Source organism: Vicia villosa, linkage group LG7 (assembly GCF_029867415.1).
Source record: "Vicia villosa cultivar HV-30 ecotype Madison, WI linkage group LG7, Vvil1.0, whole genome shotgun sequence".
NCBI lineage: Eukaryota > Viridiplantae > Streptophyta > Magnoliopsida > Fabales > Fabaceae > Vicia > Vicia villosa.
In genome coordinates, this window is record NC_081186.1 from 22,073,006 (window position 1) to 22,089,961 (window position 16,956).

Sequence of the window (16,956 nt, forward strand, 5' to 3'; positions counted from 1 at the left end):
GAAATTTTCTAAGTGTCTTAACCTAGTTTTTCTCAACTTTGTGACCATTTTTCATCAAGATCCAAAATGAGTTTGGGAAAACTTCCAAAAAGTGGATTGAAGTATGTAGCAAGGGCTTTCCAAAGAGACCATTAGCATGAAGTTTCAACACTTGAGCCATGAGATATGATTTTGTGAATAAGGCACCATAACACTAATTTTTCAAGCCATGACCATAGAAAGTTATGAAGCAAAACCAATTCAAATGGGAGAATCTTGAAGTACAGCTCCTATAACTTGTTTGAGGCACCAAATTCAGAAGATTACACTTGCTTTTGAGTTATGACCCAAGTGTTCTAAGCATTATCCAAGTTCCATGCCATTTGTGTACAAAAGTCACCACTTCCATTTTAGAAAAGCAAACTTTTATGCACAAAGTCCACTCCTTGAGCCTCTAATTTGTTCCCTCTGCACCAAAAGCAGTCCAAACACCACAAGCAAGCTCTTATGATGCAGATAAAATTCATTGCAAGTATGCTTGAACTTGTACTTCACCATGGGAACCATAACTTTCTCATTTATTCACAAACAAACAAAGTGACCTAACTTGAAAATGTGATCTCCTTTTTATCTAATTTCTTCACCCACAAACCTTAATTATTTCCTATAAATAGAGGCCAAAGTCTCTTGCATCAAACACACAAGAAATCTCAAAGTCACCTTCTCACTTGAAAGTCCATTTTTGTGTTATTTGCATTTTCATAGTCATTTTGAATTCCAAAGTTTCTGAGTGTCTAGAAACCATCCAAATAGCTTCTAAATATCATTTAGAAGCTGTTCATCATAATCACCACCTTCAAAAACACCTCAAAGCCAGAATCACCATTAAACCTCCATCTTTGAGTGTTCTTAAGCCTTAAGCACCAAACTCATCCCTGGTCCAAACATTGTCCAATCTTTCAATCCAGATACCTTCTATATATCATATAGAAGCTATCCAAACTCTTAATCCATAACTGTAACACCTGGAATCAAGTTCTCCATTTTAAATTTCTTTTTTTGTAGGTGCTATCGGGTTCTGAGTTCCAGGCTTGTTCAAGCTCAAGTAAGCTTCCATTCTGCTTCCCTGAGGTACAAGGAAGCTATCTAGATCACTAACACACTTCTATAACACCTCTAAGCAAGGATTTGATCTCCACTTTCAGAGGTAAAAACTCAAACTTTGAACTTATAGATAGATGTAGGGATCAAAAGCCCTCTGGTTATGGTCATTTATTCATCATATACATCATTTAATTTGATTCTGAAATTTTAGGGTTCTTAGCTTGTTTCCAGAAATTTTTGATTTATAGGTCATATTAATTTACAAACGATACATGTTTGGATTCGTGGTTAAATGCTGAGTATTTTTGTGTTTACACTTTTGAAAATGATTGAGTTATGGAGAAGTTCAGTTTTCTGAAATCATTGTTCTTGTTGTGTGCAAACAAAGAAGATGAAGTTTCATTCTTCAATTTTCAAACTTTGGTTTATTTTATCTTTATTGCAACGCGTGTTATAAATGAATAATCAATTTGGCCCAGTTGGTAAGCGTGCATGTTATAAGTCTCTGGTGTTCAGGGGTGTGGGTTCAATCCACCCCTTTTTCATTTTTGTTGGTTTTATTTTGGCTTTTACCATTTATCACTGATTTTCACATATTATTAATTGTATGGGCCTTATGATCAAAGCATAGCACCTAGCCCAATGGTTAAGGTTTTAAGCTATGAGCGTGAGGGCCTGTGTTCAAACCCCTTTGGGGCCAAAAGCTTATTTTTAATCACTTATTTATTTTGCTTTTTTAACCAACTTTCATAATTTATTTAAAATAGCAAAATTAATCATTTTAGCTTGAAATTTTGCACATTCTTCACTTATCTTATCTATTTTATGAATATGAATTAAAAACCCAAAAATATTATTTATTTTATCATTTAAAAATTAAATCAAGCACAAGTATTTTATATGTTAAAAAACCCAAAAAAAAAAAAATCATTTCCTTTTGATGTTTTTACCAAGTAAAATCTTGTTATTTTATTGTGGATCTTTTTAGGGCTAGGTTAAAGTCACCTTGATAATACCATGTACCCTTAGACCCACTCTCCTTTAGAGTGTGGTATTTAAATCATTTTAAAATCAATTAGGTTTAGGTATGGTTCTGAAACTCTAATCTTAAAAACCCTAATTTGAGTCTTTGATCTTTAGCTTCACCATGTTGATATAACTTGTAGATTTGGTCTTCTTCCTTTGTCTTTGTATATATAATTGTTTATTTTTACCCTTGTGCCCTTGTACTTTATTTTATAGTATTATCATTGTATATATACATTGTTTACTAACCCACATGCATGAGATATCCATTCATCATCCATCATCTTCATTCATACATGAAATGATTCCAAGGTTTAAACATCCTTTTATCCATTATCATTTGAGTTTGCACTGATCTCTTTGTTATACTCACTTGTTTAGTTTGTGACACATGTTATCACACACACACTTGAAGTATCCATGATTGATTGCTTAAGTTGTTGTTGAAATATCCAAAGGAATGTGAATGGTGTTGACTAAAATTGTCAAGGTACCCAATCTCTTTTCCAAACTCTTTTACTTGTGCTTAGTATTGTTAAAGCTTTGCTCCCCACTTGTTTTAAAAAATGGTTTTGTATTGTTAAAGCTCAACCTTTTTAAATCAACCCTTGGTTTTGTATTGTTAAAGCTCAACCAACTTTCTTTAAACTTTAGCAGCCTTGTATTGTTAAAGCTTGGCTCTTTTTAAAACTTGTTAAGTATTGTTAAAGCTTAACATTTTAAAAACCCGTTGAGTATTGTTAAAGCTCAACACCCAAAAAGATTTTGCCACTTGGCTCTTTTATTTTCATTTTATGAGGAACTACAAAAGCTTTGACTTCCCAATTGCACTTAAGGGGTATGTAGGTCTAAGATGCAATATCTTATCGAGCTCACTTTCAAAAACTTCTTTTCTCATCCTCCCACTATATTTAAACAAAAACCCATAAACACAAAAAGGCATTTTATAACAACAACAATAATAATAATATTTTCAAAGAGGTTCCTATAGAGTATCATAAATGTGAGGGGTGCTTAAAACCTTCCCCTTGCATAACAAACCCCCTTACCCAAATCTATGTTTATTTTATTAGTTTTAATTTTAAAAACTTTTGTGGGTTTTATTCGCTTTTTCTCTCATTTCCTTTGGAAACAATAAAGTGTGATGGCGACTTTGTTTAAAACAATTGAGCTAAGTCAACTCAATGGCTTTAGTCTCACAAATTTCACCGCTACGGGAGTCTTTCTGGAAGCATGCCTATAAAAAAAATTAAACAGAGATCGGGCTGGGGAGCAATGTATGTTCAGAGATTCCTGAGAAAGAAACTCCAACCCTCAGCAGTTTCACCTTCCACAAGAGCGAATGCAATTGGAAAAATATTATTGTTTCCATCTTGTGCAACAGCCATCAATAAGGTTCCTTTGTATTTACCGTACAACCAAGTGCCATCTATTTGAATAATTGGTTTGCAATATGCAAATCCTCTTATGCAAGGTTGAAAAGCCCATAATAGTCGATGGAATATTCCATTTCTTTGTGCATGCGTTCCATCGGGAGAATGCGCCACCAGTAATTCTAAAATAGAAACCGTGTCAGGAGCATAACTCTAAAGCGCAGTCAAGAAACGTGGAAGTTGTTTGTATGAGTACTCCCAGTTTCCATACACAATTTCAATTGTCTTGGTTTTCGCTAACCATACCTTTATATAAGATGGAGTATAGTTGTATGTTGTAACAATATGAGAGATTATCATTTTCACCTTCAATGACGGATCATTGCTCACAAGAGGTAAGATTTCTTGACATATAAGATCATAAGTTAGATTTCAATGATCTTGGGACAAATTGGTGTTAACACATGTTTGTTCCTAAGAAATAGATCATATCACCCAGGAATCACTTCTCTTCCTGTATGATGCAGACAGCTTGAATCCACAATCAGGGTTGCACGCATAATTTTGTTCCTCTCTATGTTGGTGCGGTCCACTTTAAAATCAACATTATGTGTCATGTAAAATTTTTTTATGGCTCGCACATAGGCCTCCTTCGAACGGAATTTATCTCCAACTTTTAGTAGCTCATCGGATTGTATGTGCAGGTCAAAAAAAAATATCAGACGATGGTTCATCCCCATCCAAGTTCAAGTTACTCATGTTCATAGGAGGTGTATACACATGAGCTGGAGGCACAACAACGTCTTGTTCGTCTTTAGATTCCTCATTGACCATGTGATCAACTTATATTTTTGGTTCTTCTTCTTCTTTTTCGTCTACGACGTCGACCTCAGCTTGCTTGTCGACCAATGGATCAATAACTTGTGATTCAACTAACTATGATTGCTGCATTTCTTATAGGGTAACATACAACTCTATAGAGTTGTAACCGAAATGTTCATGATTAGCAAACATATTCTGTAGGTCCTCGTCATCCTGGACCTCAACTTGAAAAGACTTGACTGGGTCATTTTCACGAAGAAATGGATATTGGTAGAAAATTTGTGAAACAACACCCCGTACAAACTTCGCCTCTAATCTCTTTTTGAAATATGAAAAAATTTCTTTTTAGTTTAAAGAAAATTGTGTAATTCCAGTGTTTCTCATCAGAAAACCAGCAGCAGATTCGCAAATGTATGTCTCTCCATTTACATGTGCATTGATTATGTATTGTGGTGAAAAGGCCATTGTTAATTGTTTACAAGTGTGTAATGAGATGTTTTCTTGTTTACTGAAGCTCCTTAGTTTAAATAGAAGAAATGAAAGTTGATTTTGTAACACAAATTATGGGAATAACACATATTGTATCCTCACATGCGTTTAGAGTTAATGGGATTAATGCATGGAGTGTCACATGCGTTTCCAGTCGATGAGATTAATGCATGCACGTCACATGCGTTTACAGTCGATGGGACTAGACACAAGCATGTTTAATTGAGTGTATAGGATATACACAAGCAGTCTAGTGAAATCAGACAGACGTGTACACATGAACTAAGGAATGAAAAGCAAAAAATAATTATTCTACAGGAAGGCGCCAAATGGGATAGCGCCTATGTACAATTTTAACAAGAAGGTGACACTTGGGATGGCGCCTATGTACATGATATTTTTGATCCCGCATGTCTGCATACACATGCCTACTGCATCCTATTCTGACCCTGCATGCACGCCTATGACTGTGACCTGACTTATCTGTCATGCATGCACGCATATACGGCGACCAACAACTACCTGTCCATGCATGCACGCCTATACGGCGACCAACAACTACCTGTCCATGCATGCACGCATATCACTATAACATATACCTATGTCTGCATGCATGTCACATTTAAGCTACATCTCATTCATGCAAAAGGCATCAGCATCCACCATCCCTTCTATAAATACCCCTTTATATAAACTCATTTTTTCATCAGAACACAAACTCTTCATCTCTCATCTTCACAAACACTCAAGTTTTCATCTTCCAAGCAACTCTATGAGATGTCAAACATATCTCAACTTCTAACCATGGGTGAAAGGCACAGAGGAACTAGGGTGAACCGTCAAATATTTGTAAGTTCGTACATCTATTCTTCCATACATTTAAGCTTATATGATGTCCATACTCATTAATTTATAACTATTTTTTTAGAATGTTTCGTGATTCCGTTGTCGTTCTCATGGTTATGTCGCTCCTAACTCGATGATAGTCTGTATCTAGAAGTAGTTGGCTTCGGACATGTGATCAATATTTCCAACAACACCATTGATCCAAAACTCATATGTGCCTTATTAGAACGGTTAAGACCTGAAACCCACACTTTTCATCTTCTAATAGGTGAGTGTACAATCACACTAGAGGATGTCCACATGTTGTTAGGTCTCCCGATTGAGGGAACGGTGGCTAATGGGGTGTGTTCAACATGCAAATGCCCTATGTGAGAAGGTCTTGGGCTAGGATATGATTGAGGGAGACGTAAATTCAAGGGGCCAAGGTATCAACTTGAAGACCCTTACAGACTATTATGAGTCTCTTAAATTGGACGAGAACTCAACCGAAGAACAAATATTTGTTAAAACTAAGTGTTATTTTATTATACTGTTTGGTAACCTGTTATTTTCAGAAAGTACATGTAACACTGTCAATTTTATGCATTTAAGTTTGTTTGACAATATTAGACATGACAACGGGGCGGGTTGGGGCAGTTTTAACCTCCCTCAAACCCAAACTCAAGCGAGGATGGAGAATTAAAATCCATACTCGTCCCAAATGGGTTCGGGTATCCTCGCCCCGCCACCATTCATTTAGTAAAATTAATTTTTTAATCGAAATATTTATTATTTCCAAAATTAAATTACATTACAGAGAATAAAATAAAACAATCTCAAAAAATTTCATACATACATTTCAAATGTTTTAAATAATAAATATCAATCAAATTATCAAAACACTGACCACATATTTAATATTCTAAATTATCAAAAAATAAATAATAATGTACATCATAAAATAAACGGGGTGGGTTCGGGGGCGGATTCGGGATGGGTACTAGTGTCCCCAATATTTTACCCTCCCCATATGTTGTAATCGGGGAAACCCCAAACCCGAACCCAAATCCAGTCAAAGTGGGTTTTCCCCATCAACTTCTGAACGGATTCGGGTGGTTACCCGCGGGTACAGGTTTTATTGCCATGTCCAGACAACATTAATAAAATTAGAAAGTATAGTTGGGGGTCCACCATTTTGGCTATGCTTTATAGTTCCCTCTGTAAGAACGCAAAAAATAATACTTGCACATTTTATAGATGCGCGTTCTTGCTCCAAGTATGGGGTTGGCGAAGAATGCCCATACTAGTCCCTGCAAACGACGACCACTACATGTTCCCATATGCAACAAAGTAAGTTTATGACTCTATTTCAATTTTCTCACTCTCTTCTAAAAAACTATAAATAATATGTTTTCTCGCTTTTTGTTTAAGGTTATGTGTTAGAGGGATGAATTACAGCAAGAACCCGAGGGAAATACCACTAAACTTTTGGATCACCTTCGACCGAAGGATGTAATACCACTAAACTTTTTAAGAATCATATTTGTAATATCAACCATCTTCCAAATAATTTATTAAATTCTTTTTTCCTATGCAATTTTATTGGAGATCATATGTGGTTCTCCAACATGAGCCGAACCCTGGCGATGAAGTTGTTTAGACTGCGACAACATTTATCATACGGTACAACATTGTGGAGATGCACCAAAGTGACCGTGTGAAACTCCAGTTTGGCACGCATCAAAAAATCTTGGCTCCCCTAATGTCTTCGGGAGAATGGCATCTCAAAAGAGTAAATCACCAATGGAATGTTCAAAATTGAAAAGACTTCGCACCCGAATTTTGTCAAATATGGAAGGACCGTCGCCGACTTGTTCTCTGATTTTTCGTTGCCCCATTTCCATTGAAACCAACTGAAGAATATATGAGTTGGTATAGGTTAGTTACCACCCTTGAACCGTTTGTCTGACCCGTACTATTTACACGACCCCCGCCAACAAATATACGACCAACAACAACAACAACGTCAACACCAAACTTAGTACCAAGAACAACACCAACACCATCATCAATCTGAACACCAGTACCAATACCATTCCAAGCAGATTATCAAACTCCATACCGATAACAAAGTCAGTACGCCCAACACCAAGAGGCGGGCCCATCCACATCCCAACTTGCTCCAACTTGAACCAACCTGAAAAATACGACCCAAGCGACCCAATAATTCTGCAATCGTCACTTTACCATAGCACCCAACAACAAACATATGGCTACAACTCACCCAAACAACGATGTTTTTTTACCAAGCCAATTCAAGTGCAGAGTGCTACCAACCATATGTGGTTACCCCACCACCACGAAAAACTATGATGACATAGGGAACCGACTCTTTTGACAGTAGAATTTTAAAATACATAGACAACGAGCGCATGGAGGGGCTAATACAAGGCCCATCTACCCAAACACAACAAAAACCTCAAAGGATTAGGGACCGACGTATTCAACATGTTCGGGTAGTGCCTAAGTGCGTAACCGACAAGCGTTACGGTGATTATCATCATTAGAATATTTATAATCTTTTTTTTTTAATTTGTATTCTAATTATTTTATCATTATTATACATTTTCGTAATTTTAAATATTTAATATTATAAAAAGAATATAAAAAAATTTAAAAAAATGAAAAACACATTGGCGCCACTCCATATGACAGCTCTAACTAAATGGACATGTACTATGACGCCATCTAGGGTGGCGCATAGGTTTAAAAAAATACACTAAAGCGTCATGGAGGTGGTTCCTATGTATAAGATACCTGTTTCAGATAAATATTTTGAAAAGTTGATTTTTTTTTTTTTTAGATTCTACTCATTTCAAAAAAAAATCCATAAATGTTATATGGTATTAAGATTTTTAATCTCTGAGCATCTTTATAAACAACAAATTTATGCAAATATTTTGTCTAGTGTGCTGTAGCTTTCCTTATCTAATACACTAAGTGAGGCTAAAAATATCAAAAATGAAATGTCTATACATGGTAATATTCTTAGATAGTACATGAACATTGAAAATTTTAAGATAATATTTGATTCCTAATATTAAAATCATCATAAAATTGTTGCTAATTCAATTATTAAATTACAAACCGTCACAAATTATGTTCCTAATTTGTAAGCTAGGTTGCAAGGAGGACTAAAAATGTAGATGAAAATTTTTAAGGGAACTATTCTTTGAATAAAATATTTTGAGAAACTAAACAAAATTTGAGATACTTAAGAAAATCACAATCATATTTTACCCTTATATTTATATGTACAAAAAAAAAACACTTACATTCTAAATATAATAATGATGGTCTTTAACCGTTTTATGCCTATAACTCTTTACGACCACTAACTTTCAAAAATGGATTCCTCCCATGTTTATTTCATGGGCAAGTAGAGAAAATCTCCACTCATAAAAGTGCACTTCAAATTTTGTACATTCTTAACCTTTTAAGGTGTGGTTCAGATTTCAATTGAGACACAATTGACCCAAGAGAATCCAATCCCAAGACAGTTGAGAGACAAATGAACAGTTAAGGGTCGGATAAGTGCAATTTGACCCAATAACCTCACATATAAACTCCTTCATCTATTACCATTCCCTCTTTGGATTTGACTCTTGATTTCCCTGTTAAACACACCAACTCTCTAGATGATAACTTGTGTAGGAAAAATAAATTTCCCATCTTTCTCACCACTGCGGTGGAATGGAGTTTATTTTCCAAGCTCCATAGAGTAAACAATCATGACATAATGTAATACACTGAAAATTGCATTGCATAACTTCAATTCTCAAAATATCATTTCAGTAAACTTATTCATGATAAACTAAATTTAGAAATGATAACAACATTGAAGTCGGTACAAGTTTGAATATTTTAAAGTGTATAAGATTCTAATTTACAAAACATAACCATAAGTAAACTAATTAGCTGAATTACTGATTGATCAAAAACAACTATTCCTAACTGTAATAAGCAAATAAGAAACCTTGCCTAAAATCCTAAACCAAACAGTAACATCACTAGAAGGCAATTATGAAGCAGCCTCAATCTAAGAATTTTATTCATTCTTTAAAATCGTTATCAAATATTGATCAAAATAAAGTTAACTATTTCTATTACTCCCAACTTGACACATATATACAAGCAGTGAAAGATTTTCTATTCTACGAGAGCTGCCATATTCCTGAAGACATGTTTTTCAAACAAATTTCACGGTAACCGGTTAAGAACAAGAATGTCATGTCTTCACTAGTGAAGAAACAAATTGATGGAATGCAACAAAGATCTGGTCTGATTTGATACAGCTGTCATTAATAAAATTTAAAAGGATAAAAAAAGGCATCCAAAGGTTTAAAACAAATTTACCTATCCTCAAAAACTCAACAACACTAAAGTAAGACTCATAATACTTATTTCTAAGCATCACAGTATTTCCCTACTGTATATTTAGACTATGGCGAAATCATGAAAAGTAGAGTGTTACAGCAAGAGTTAATGGAGATATACACTAAAACTTTAAGAATGTGAATTCGCAGGGATCCTAACCAGAATTATTTTTGAAGGAAAAACAAATATATCATGAGATTCAAATTTTGACCTACAATGAGAAATGATGAAACTAAATTGTGTAGAACAAACAATTTAAATACCAACAGTCTAAAAGAATCACAGCATGCCGAATCAGACCAGATGTAGTATAATATTAACCCAAAAGAGTGGAGAATCCAAAGAACATGCAAATCAGAATCATATTATAATACACCCGACAAAGAAAAGAAATAATAAAGCATAGTATCTAACAAATTTCACATGACTAATCATTGAATTATTCTATAGATGGAGGAGTCAAGGGTATAAAAGAAAACAAAAAATGAAAATTCATAATTAAGCAATGCGCATTATATTACTCAATCAGTTAGTCTTAAAGTGCAAACAACAATCCCAGGATAAAATAGTAATCGATGCAAAAGGCCTTCACTGCCCCACAATCAAGCAAAACAAACTAAATCCCACTTGATTCAAAAAAATAACATCAACTTATTTGAATATACAATTACACAACTATCTTCCGCTAACCAACTCTACAAAAAGTGTATCAACAATTAGTGTTGTTAAAGTGCATATGCCACAAACTACCATCTTCCATTGAAAACATCACCTGAAATCTATTCAAGTAACCACGGCATCGTGCTACCACCCAAAACAAGTTGTTTGCAATAAATTCATACAGTGCAAGTCGATAAAGTCAATGGTGCAATAACTTATTGGAGTTCCTTGGTAAAGGGAGAAACAAAGGAAATAAAAATGACACCAATGTAATCCATCTTGTATTGAACAAAGAATTTTTCAGGCACATCATCAAATAAGGGGCGTATAATGTAAAAATATATATAACTCAAGAGGAAAATTATTGATAACCCAAGAAAAATGTAACCAAGTACAAACTCAGAATAAAAATGACCATAATCCATAACCAGTATATTTAAAATATAGGTTGGAAGAGCTAAAGTAATCTGGCTAAAAGTACAAAACTAGTCTAGCACAACAGTTTTTAACTAACAGCACATGGAATAAGCTTAAAAGGAGAGAAGGTGAAATCAACAAGCTGTAAAAGGACAAGCTAACACAATCACTACACCAGAGCACATAGTCTGCAATAACAACGCAATCACCAGAAGCACACAAAGATCTGCGCCCAACAAGCGATGATACACCTGAATCAAACACCCATTCAACTCAATTCATCATTTCACAACAATCTTTCACAGAACATATAATGTAAAAGCGCATAGTCAATTAGAACAGATTCATTGCTCATCCGTTCATAGGAGGCACAACCCAAAATACAATTGTACTGATAATTTCAAGCAAGGAATAATAAACACAGCAATTTGGAAATGTAAAAGCAAAGTTGAAAAACAAACAAGACACACCAGATATTAAACTATCCAGGCAACGAAGGGGAAAACACAAGCAGGGAATCAGAAGATAACAAGTAAAAACATAGAGACCGCTCTCAGATAAGTATCAATGTGATTAAGTACCAGAAAGACAGTGGCAGAACAAAACATGTTAAATGTTGGATGAGCAATGTTAAAAGAGGTTCAACAAGAGATAAACTCAATGTTTTAACAAGTAATACCAAAATGTTAGGCCCCATTAATAATGTGAAAGCTTTTCTTTTTTTTTTTTTTAAATTTATGCTAATTTTACTTACTAACAAGAAGGTAATAGACTCTGGAAGCGAATAATTGTGTACAGTTTTTTGAAACAATAAAAATGTCAAGTGTTTGTTTTCATTATTTCCAAATTACATCTAACATTTCATCTTCTCTCCATCCCGATAGTTCACTTCAAGAGTGTCATATTTTATTAGCAAGTTAAAATTAGTACAGATTTTAGAAAATAAAAATCGAAAAATGTTTTCACAAAATAAATAGAACCTTGGATTTCATAGCATGGAGTCAAAAAAAATATAACAAAAACGCAACCAAGTCAAAAGTTTAAAAAAAATCTGAGACTCAATGCATTCCATACTGAAAGGGTACCCATCACAAATTCACTATTAACTTCAATTAAGGACTTATCTAGCTACTGTGGCATCAGAGAATCACAACAATTATCAAACGTGTATAAAAAGCCGCAGATCAGCTGCAATCTCCAACAACACCACAAGCAAACAGGTATACTCAATAAATATAACTATTTAACAAGATGGCAAGCAATGAGGTCAAAAAAGGTGACAATTAAATAAAAACACTGATCAAAAGAAAGGGAAAAAAAACATCACAAACAACATATTTAATCATAAATCTAAAATAATTTACATGGAAAGACAGCAAGCACAAAACAAAACCATGACAAAAGAAAAACTCATCATAACATAGACAAGGCATGTGAAGCAGATTACAAACTACAACACTATACTATTTAGACCTCAAACCACACAACTACCGTTACGAAACACAATGCAAGTGATAATATGCCAAACAATACTATGAAGAAAACAAATAAACACACTAACAGAAGAACAAAAACTATGAATAGGAAAACATATAACTTAAATTAATAATTGACCTAAAGAGAATGTTACAAACTAAAACATTCAAATTTACCTTAGTAGTAAGGGGGGCCATTTGGATACATGGAACCAGGTTGAACCCTTGGTACTGGCGACGCCCCAGCAGGAGGAAGATGCTGATTCTGATAACCCGACGAACTATAGTGACCGCTATCAGGATATCCTCCAGCTTGCATTCCACCAGAACTTGGTAATCTGTACAAAGAAGAAAGCCCCACATTACCTCCAGCAGAACCATGTCCACCACCGGCACCAGCACCGGTCCCACCACTACCTCCTCCATAACCGCTGCTGCCAAAGCCTGTCGCTGTAGGCCCACCATAACCTCCATAATGACCACCACCAAACCCACCAGCACCACCCACTGAAGCCGGGGCCTGACTCCCTATCGAAGACAACCCACCACCAACAGACGAATTCAAAGGATGGTTACCCATTGGAGGCTGACCCTGATGCCCACCAGAATACCCTCCATACGGACCCATACCGACAGAACCACCGTATTGACCCGGCCCAGGACCAGGCCCAGCTGCAGGAGTCATCCCCATTCCATTTCCATGGGTATTTCCACGAGCCGGAACCCCGTCTGGCCCACCTCGTTGCTGCTTCCCATCCGTTATCGCCAGCTTGCAATTTAACTGCCGTCCCTCAACATTTTTCACTGGCTCCAATAGCGCAGCCTGTGCCCCTTCAGGTGTCTTGTACACAAAAAGGGCGAACCCTTTCGACCTTCCCGTCTGTTTATCAAATCCCAACGGACCTTCCTCAATCTCCCCATACAGTGAGAAGTGGGCTAAAAGCTTGTCTCCTGGGAGATCCGGTGGCACATTAGATACATATATTTTACGTTGCGCAATGTCTGCTGTGTTGGTGTTAGAACCCGAATTCCCTGCCGCAGCTAATTGTGTAACAGTCACACGTCCATCAATACGCTTGCTAGGCTCACGAAGAGCTAGTAGAGCCCCATCCACGTGGCGGAAAGTCACAAAGCCATAACCCTTGGACTTACCAGTAGCCTTATCGACGATTACAATGGCTTCTTCGAGTTCACCATAAGTTGAAAAGAGGGAGCGGAGTCCATCGGTGGTGGTGTCCCAGCCGAGGCCACGGATGAAAAGCTTGCGCTGGGAGATGTCGGTGTCAGCAATCGCTCGGGCGGCCGAGAGAACGTCGGGATGACGGATAACGGCGTCTTGGAGGATGTTAATTAGCTGGTCGGGGGTGAAGCGCTCGATTACCTTGCGAGCTTCGGACGGGGAGAGTTTAAGGTGATCGGCTTCGCCGCCATATCCGTTCTCGTCAAGCTTGCGCTTTTTGGTGGGATCCATTATCGTTAGCATTGGAATGAATGAAGATCAAAGAAATGATAAACCCTAACCCTAAATCACTGATCTGCGAGGTATCTTCACTGCGCGAATTTGAGAGTGATTGTGTGTAAGAGAGAACAGTACGTTGGTTGGTATTAGGGGTTTATATATAAGCATATAGATGTTCGGTTTGTGGCTTTGGGTTGCTTCAAATCTCACATCGTGGGCTTCTTACAAGTTACAACCAGTACTAAACCCGTGCGGAGAACCAGTACTAAACCCGTGCGTCCGCACGAGTTCTAGTATGGGTTGGATCATGTTTATCAAATATATATAGTATTAAGTTAAAAAATCGAAAAAATATTTTATATAAAACTGAAATATAAAATTTATATTATTTAAACAAAACTATTAAATTGATTAAAAAGTTAAATTATTAAACACATACTTTGTAAAAAAACAATTGTAAAAAATAGAAGGAAAAAAGTTTTTTTAAGATTGATAGAGTTATAATAATAAAAGGATTTATAAAGTTTAATAAATAAGATAAATTAATATTGCAAAATTAAAATTAGTTGAATATTATAAAAAATATTGTAAAAAATGTGCAATAAGCCGTGCGTTCACACGGATGTTGGTATTTTTACCCGTGTGTTTACACGGTACTGTTGTGTTACCCGTGCGTCCTTACGGGATCTGGTGTGGGTTGGATCGACTTTATTAGATAAGTTTTTATTGATATCAAATTGAATTATAGAAGTTTTATCTAGTTACCCGTGTTTTGATTGATTACCTGTGCGTTTACACGGTATTGATGTGTCACCCGTGTGCTCGCAACACACGAGTACTGGTGTGTACCGCGGATACGTCACCGGAGAATGACTTAAAAGTATAAAAAGAGAATGATATAAAATAGAAAACAATTAAATGGATATATTAACTTTAGTTCTTCATATAGTTTTTTATTATCATACAATAAACAGATCCATAAAATCCAGTCGTGTAAGGCTTACATAAATTATTAATCCAATGATTGCATATACAGAAACCAATTATAAACAAATCATTAAATCCACCATAAAATATTATTGATCTTTATTTTCATACACAGAAACCAATTGATGCATAAATTATAGCTTGTACAAAAGAAATTGTTACATATGAAAAAAAAACCAGTCGTGTAAGAAATTATAAGAATCAGGAATGTTGAGTTAAATTAAAAAACTGGGTTCATCTTTCCAACATATTTGTACTTCAAATCATGCACGTCATTGTTATTCTCCTAAGAGATCTAGCTCGACACTTCCGCCATTCATCCTCAGAGGTTTCAGACTCCAAACTCCTAAAACCAGCATCATCATCAGTCACCAAAACAATTCATAAAGGCAACCTAATCAACATAAAAAACGATTGAGAATTAATATAACACTGTATTTTGTTATTTACCAGTACTTTGGTATAACACTGTATGACCCACAATGATATAGAAAACATAAATTGATTGAAACTAATACTAATCTATTGTGAAAGAAAATGTTATACCGTTGATTCGAATCCTGAGATAGGTCACGACGAATTCTGCCAGCAGCAACGTCATCCTTGTTTGACACCTCCAATGGAGTAGGAAAGTTATAGGACTCACGATCATCAATAACCACTAAACCCAAAGCATTCTTCAAAATATCTCGAGCAGTGTCTTGCGAAGACAAAGTAATTCAGTTATTTTAAAATCAAATCAAAAGCAATGTGATCTGTTGGCAACAATATAAAGGCAAAGAAATATTGACTACCTCATCAAGGGGTGTCCCGATCCAAAGCAAGGTTCTTTCAGGACGGCGTCATCTTCAGGCAGTATGGGAAGCACTCCAAGTGATCGAGACGGGGTGGCATCATTAGTAGTCAGTTTTTGACCACCTCTGTTAACCATCAGGGGTTCGCCAGACCTGTTGTTCCAAAAATCATCACAAACTATTTCTCTTCTTCACACCCCCTATTAACTTCAGGAATTAAAATAAGTCGATGTTGTGTTTTGTCGCTACAAAAATTGTTGCTCCCACTCACTCCTGTATGCATCATTGCTCCAACTGTCATAAAAGTTTAGTCCAGTAGTTAACTTGCCAATTAATCTTCAATCCTTCATCATATGCTGGCAACCTGTCATGTGTCATAAAAAACTATAAGTATATATATATATAGATAAGTATATATATAGATTGAACCATGAAAAGATAGTTTTAGGGGCCAACAAACATTTTGAATTGTCAAAAATGGAATTGGAATTTTGCATTGATACAAATTAGATTCACACAGCTTTCTTCGTTGGTGTCGCTACCGCGAAAAATGGAATTAGAGTCGCCACTAATATATTCATCCCATCGCGGGAAAGGAATATTAGAAACCTAACTCGAAACAAGGACAAGGTCTTTCGACCAGAGAACAGGGCACGGGAGTCGGTTACGCAAGGGGAAGGTGCTAGCACCCCTCACGCCCATCGTACTCGATGGTATCCACCTACGTTTGTTTCTATCTAAAGGGTATATCTACGTCTAAAACCTAAATGCGAATGAATGCAAAAGAAATACGAGGAAAAGAATGAATTATTTACAAGTGTGCTCGCTTAGGCCCCGCGACCCAATGCCTACGTATCCTTTTCAGGAATCAGAGCGCCGTAGTTCGGCTCTAAAGTTTCCATTTGTTTTGTGTTTTTTAGTTGAACAGCGGTTAAGGTCGCAATCCACGATGCTCGACCTTTGGAGACTTATACGCCTACTTTGGAATGGACTTAACATGTTCTTAAGAAGAAAAATGAACTTCGGTTTGTGTTTTTTATGTAACTACATGATGAACAAAATCCAATACAAGGTTTCGCACCACTTCGTCACTTTGTTTTAATTTGAGC

General features: G+C 35.9%; 1 protein-coding gene across 1 annotated transcript; it reads right to left on the minus strand.

Moving 5' to 3' along the window:
- Positions 1-11,060: 11,060 nt before the first annotated feature.
- On the minus strand, positions 11,061-14,269 carry LOC131620380 (UBP1-associated protein 2C). The gene is made up of 2 exons (XM_058891440.1): positions 12,785-14,269; positions 11,061-11,383 (listed from the first exon to the last, which is right to left on the minus strand). The coding sequence occupies exon 1, from the start codon at positions 14,088-14,090 to the stop codon at positions 12,786-12,788; it is 1,305 nt and encodes a 434-aa protein (XP_058747423.1). The 5' UTR covers positions 14,091-14,269; the 3' UTR covers positions 11,061-11,383; position 12,785.
- Positions 14,270-16,956: the final 2,687 nt, after the last annotated feature.

Coding starts and splice junctions, on each gene's coding strand:
- LOC131620380 (XM_058891440.1), bottom strand. CDS start 14,090: ATGCTAACGATAATGGATCCCACCAAAAAGCGCAAGCTTGACGAGAAC.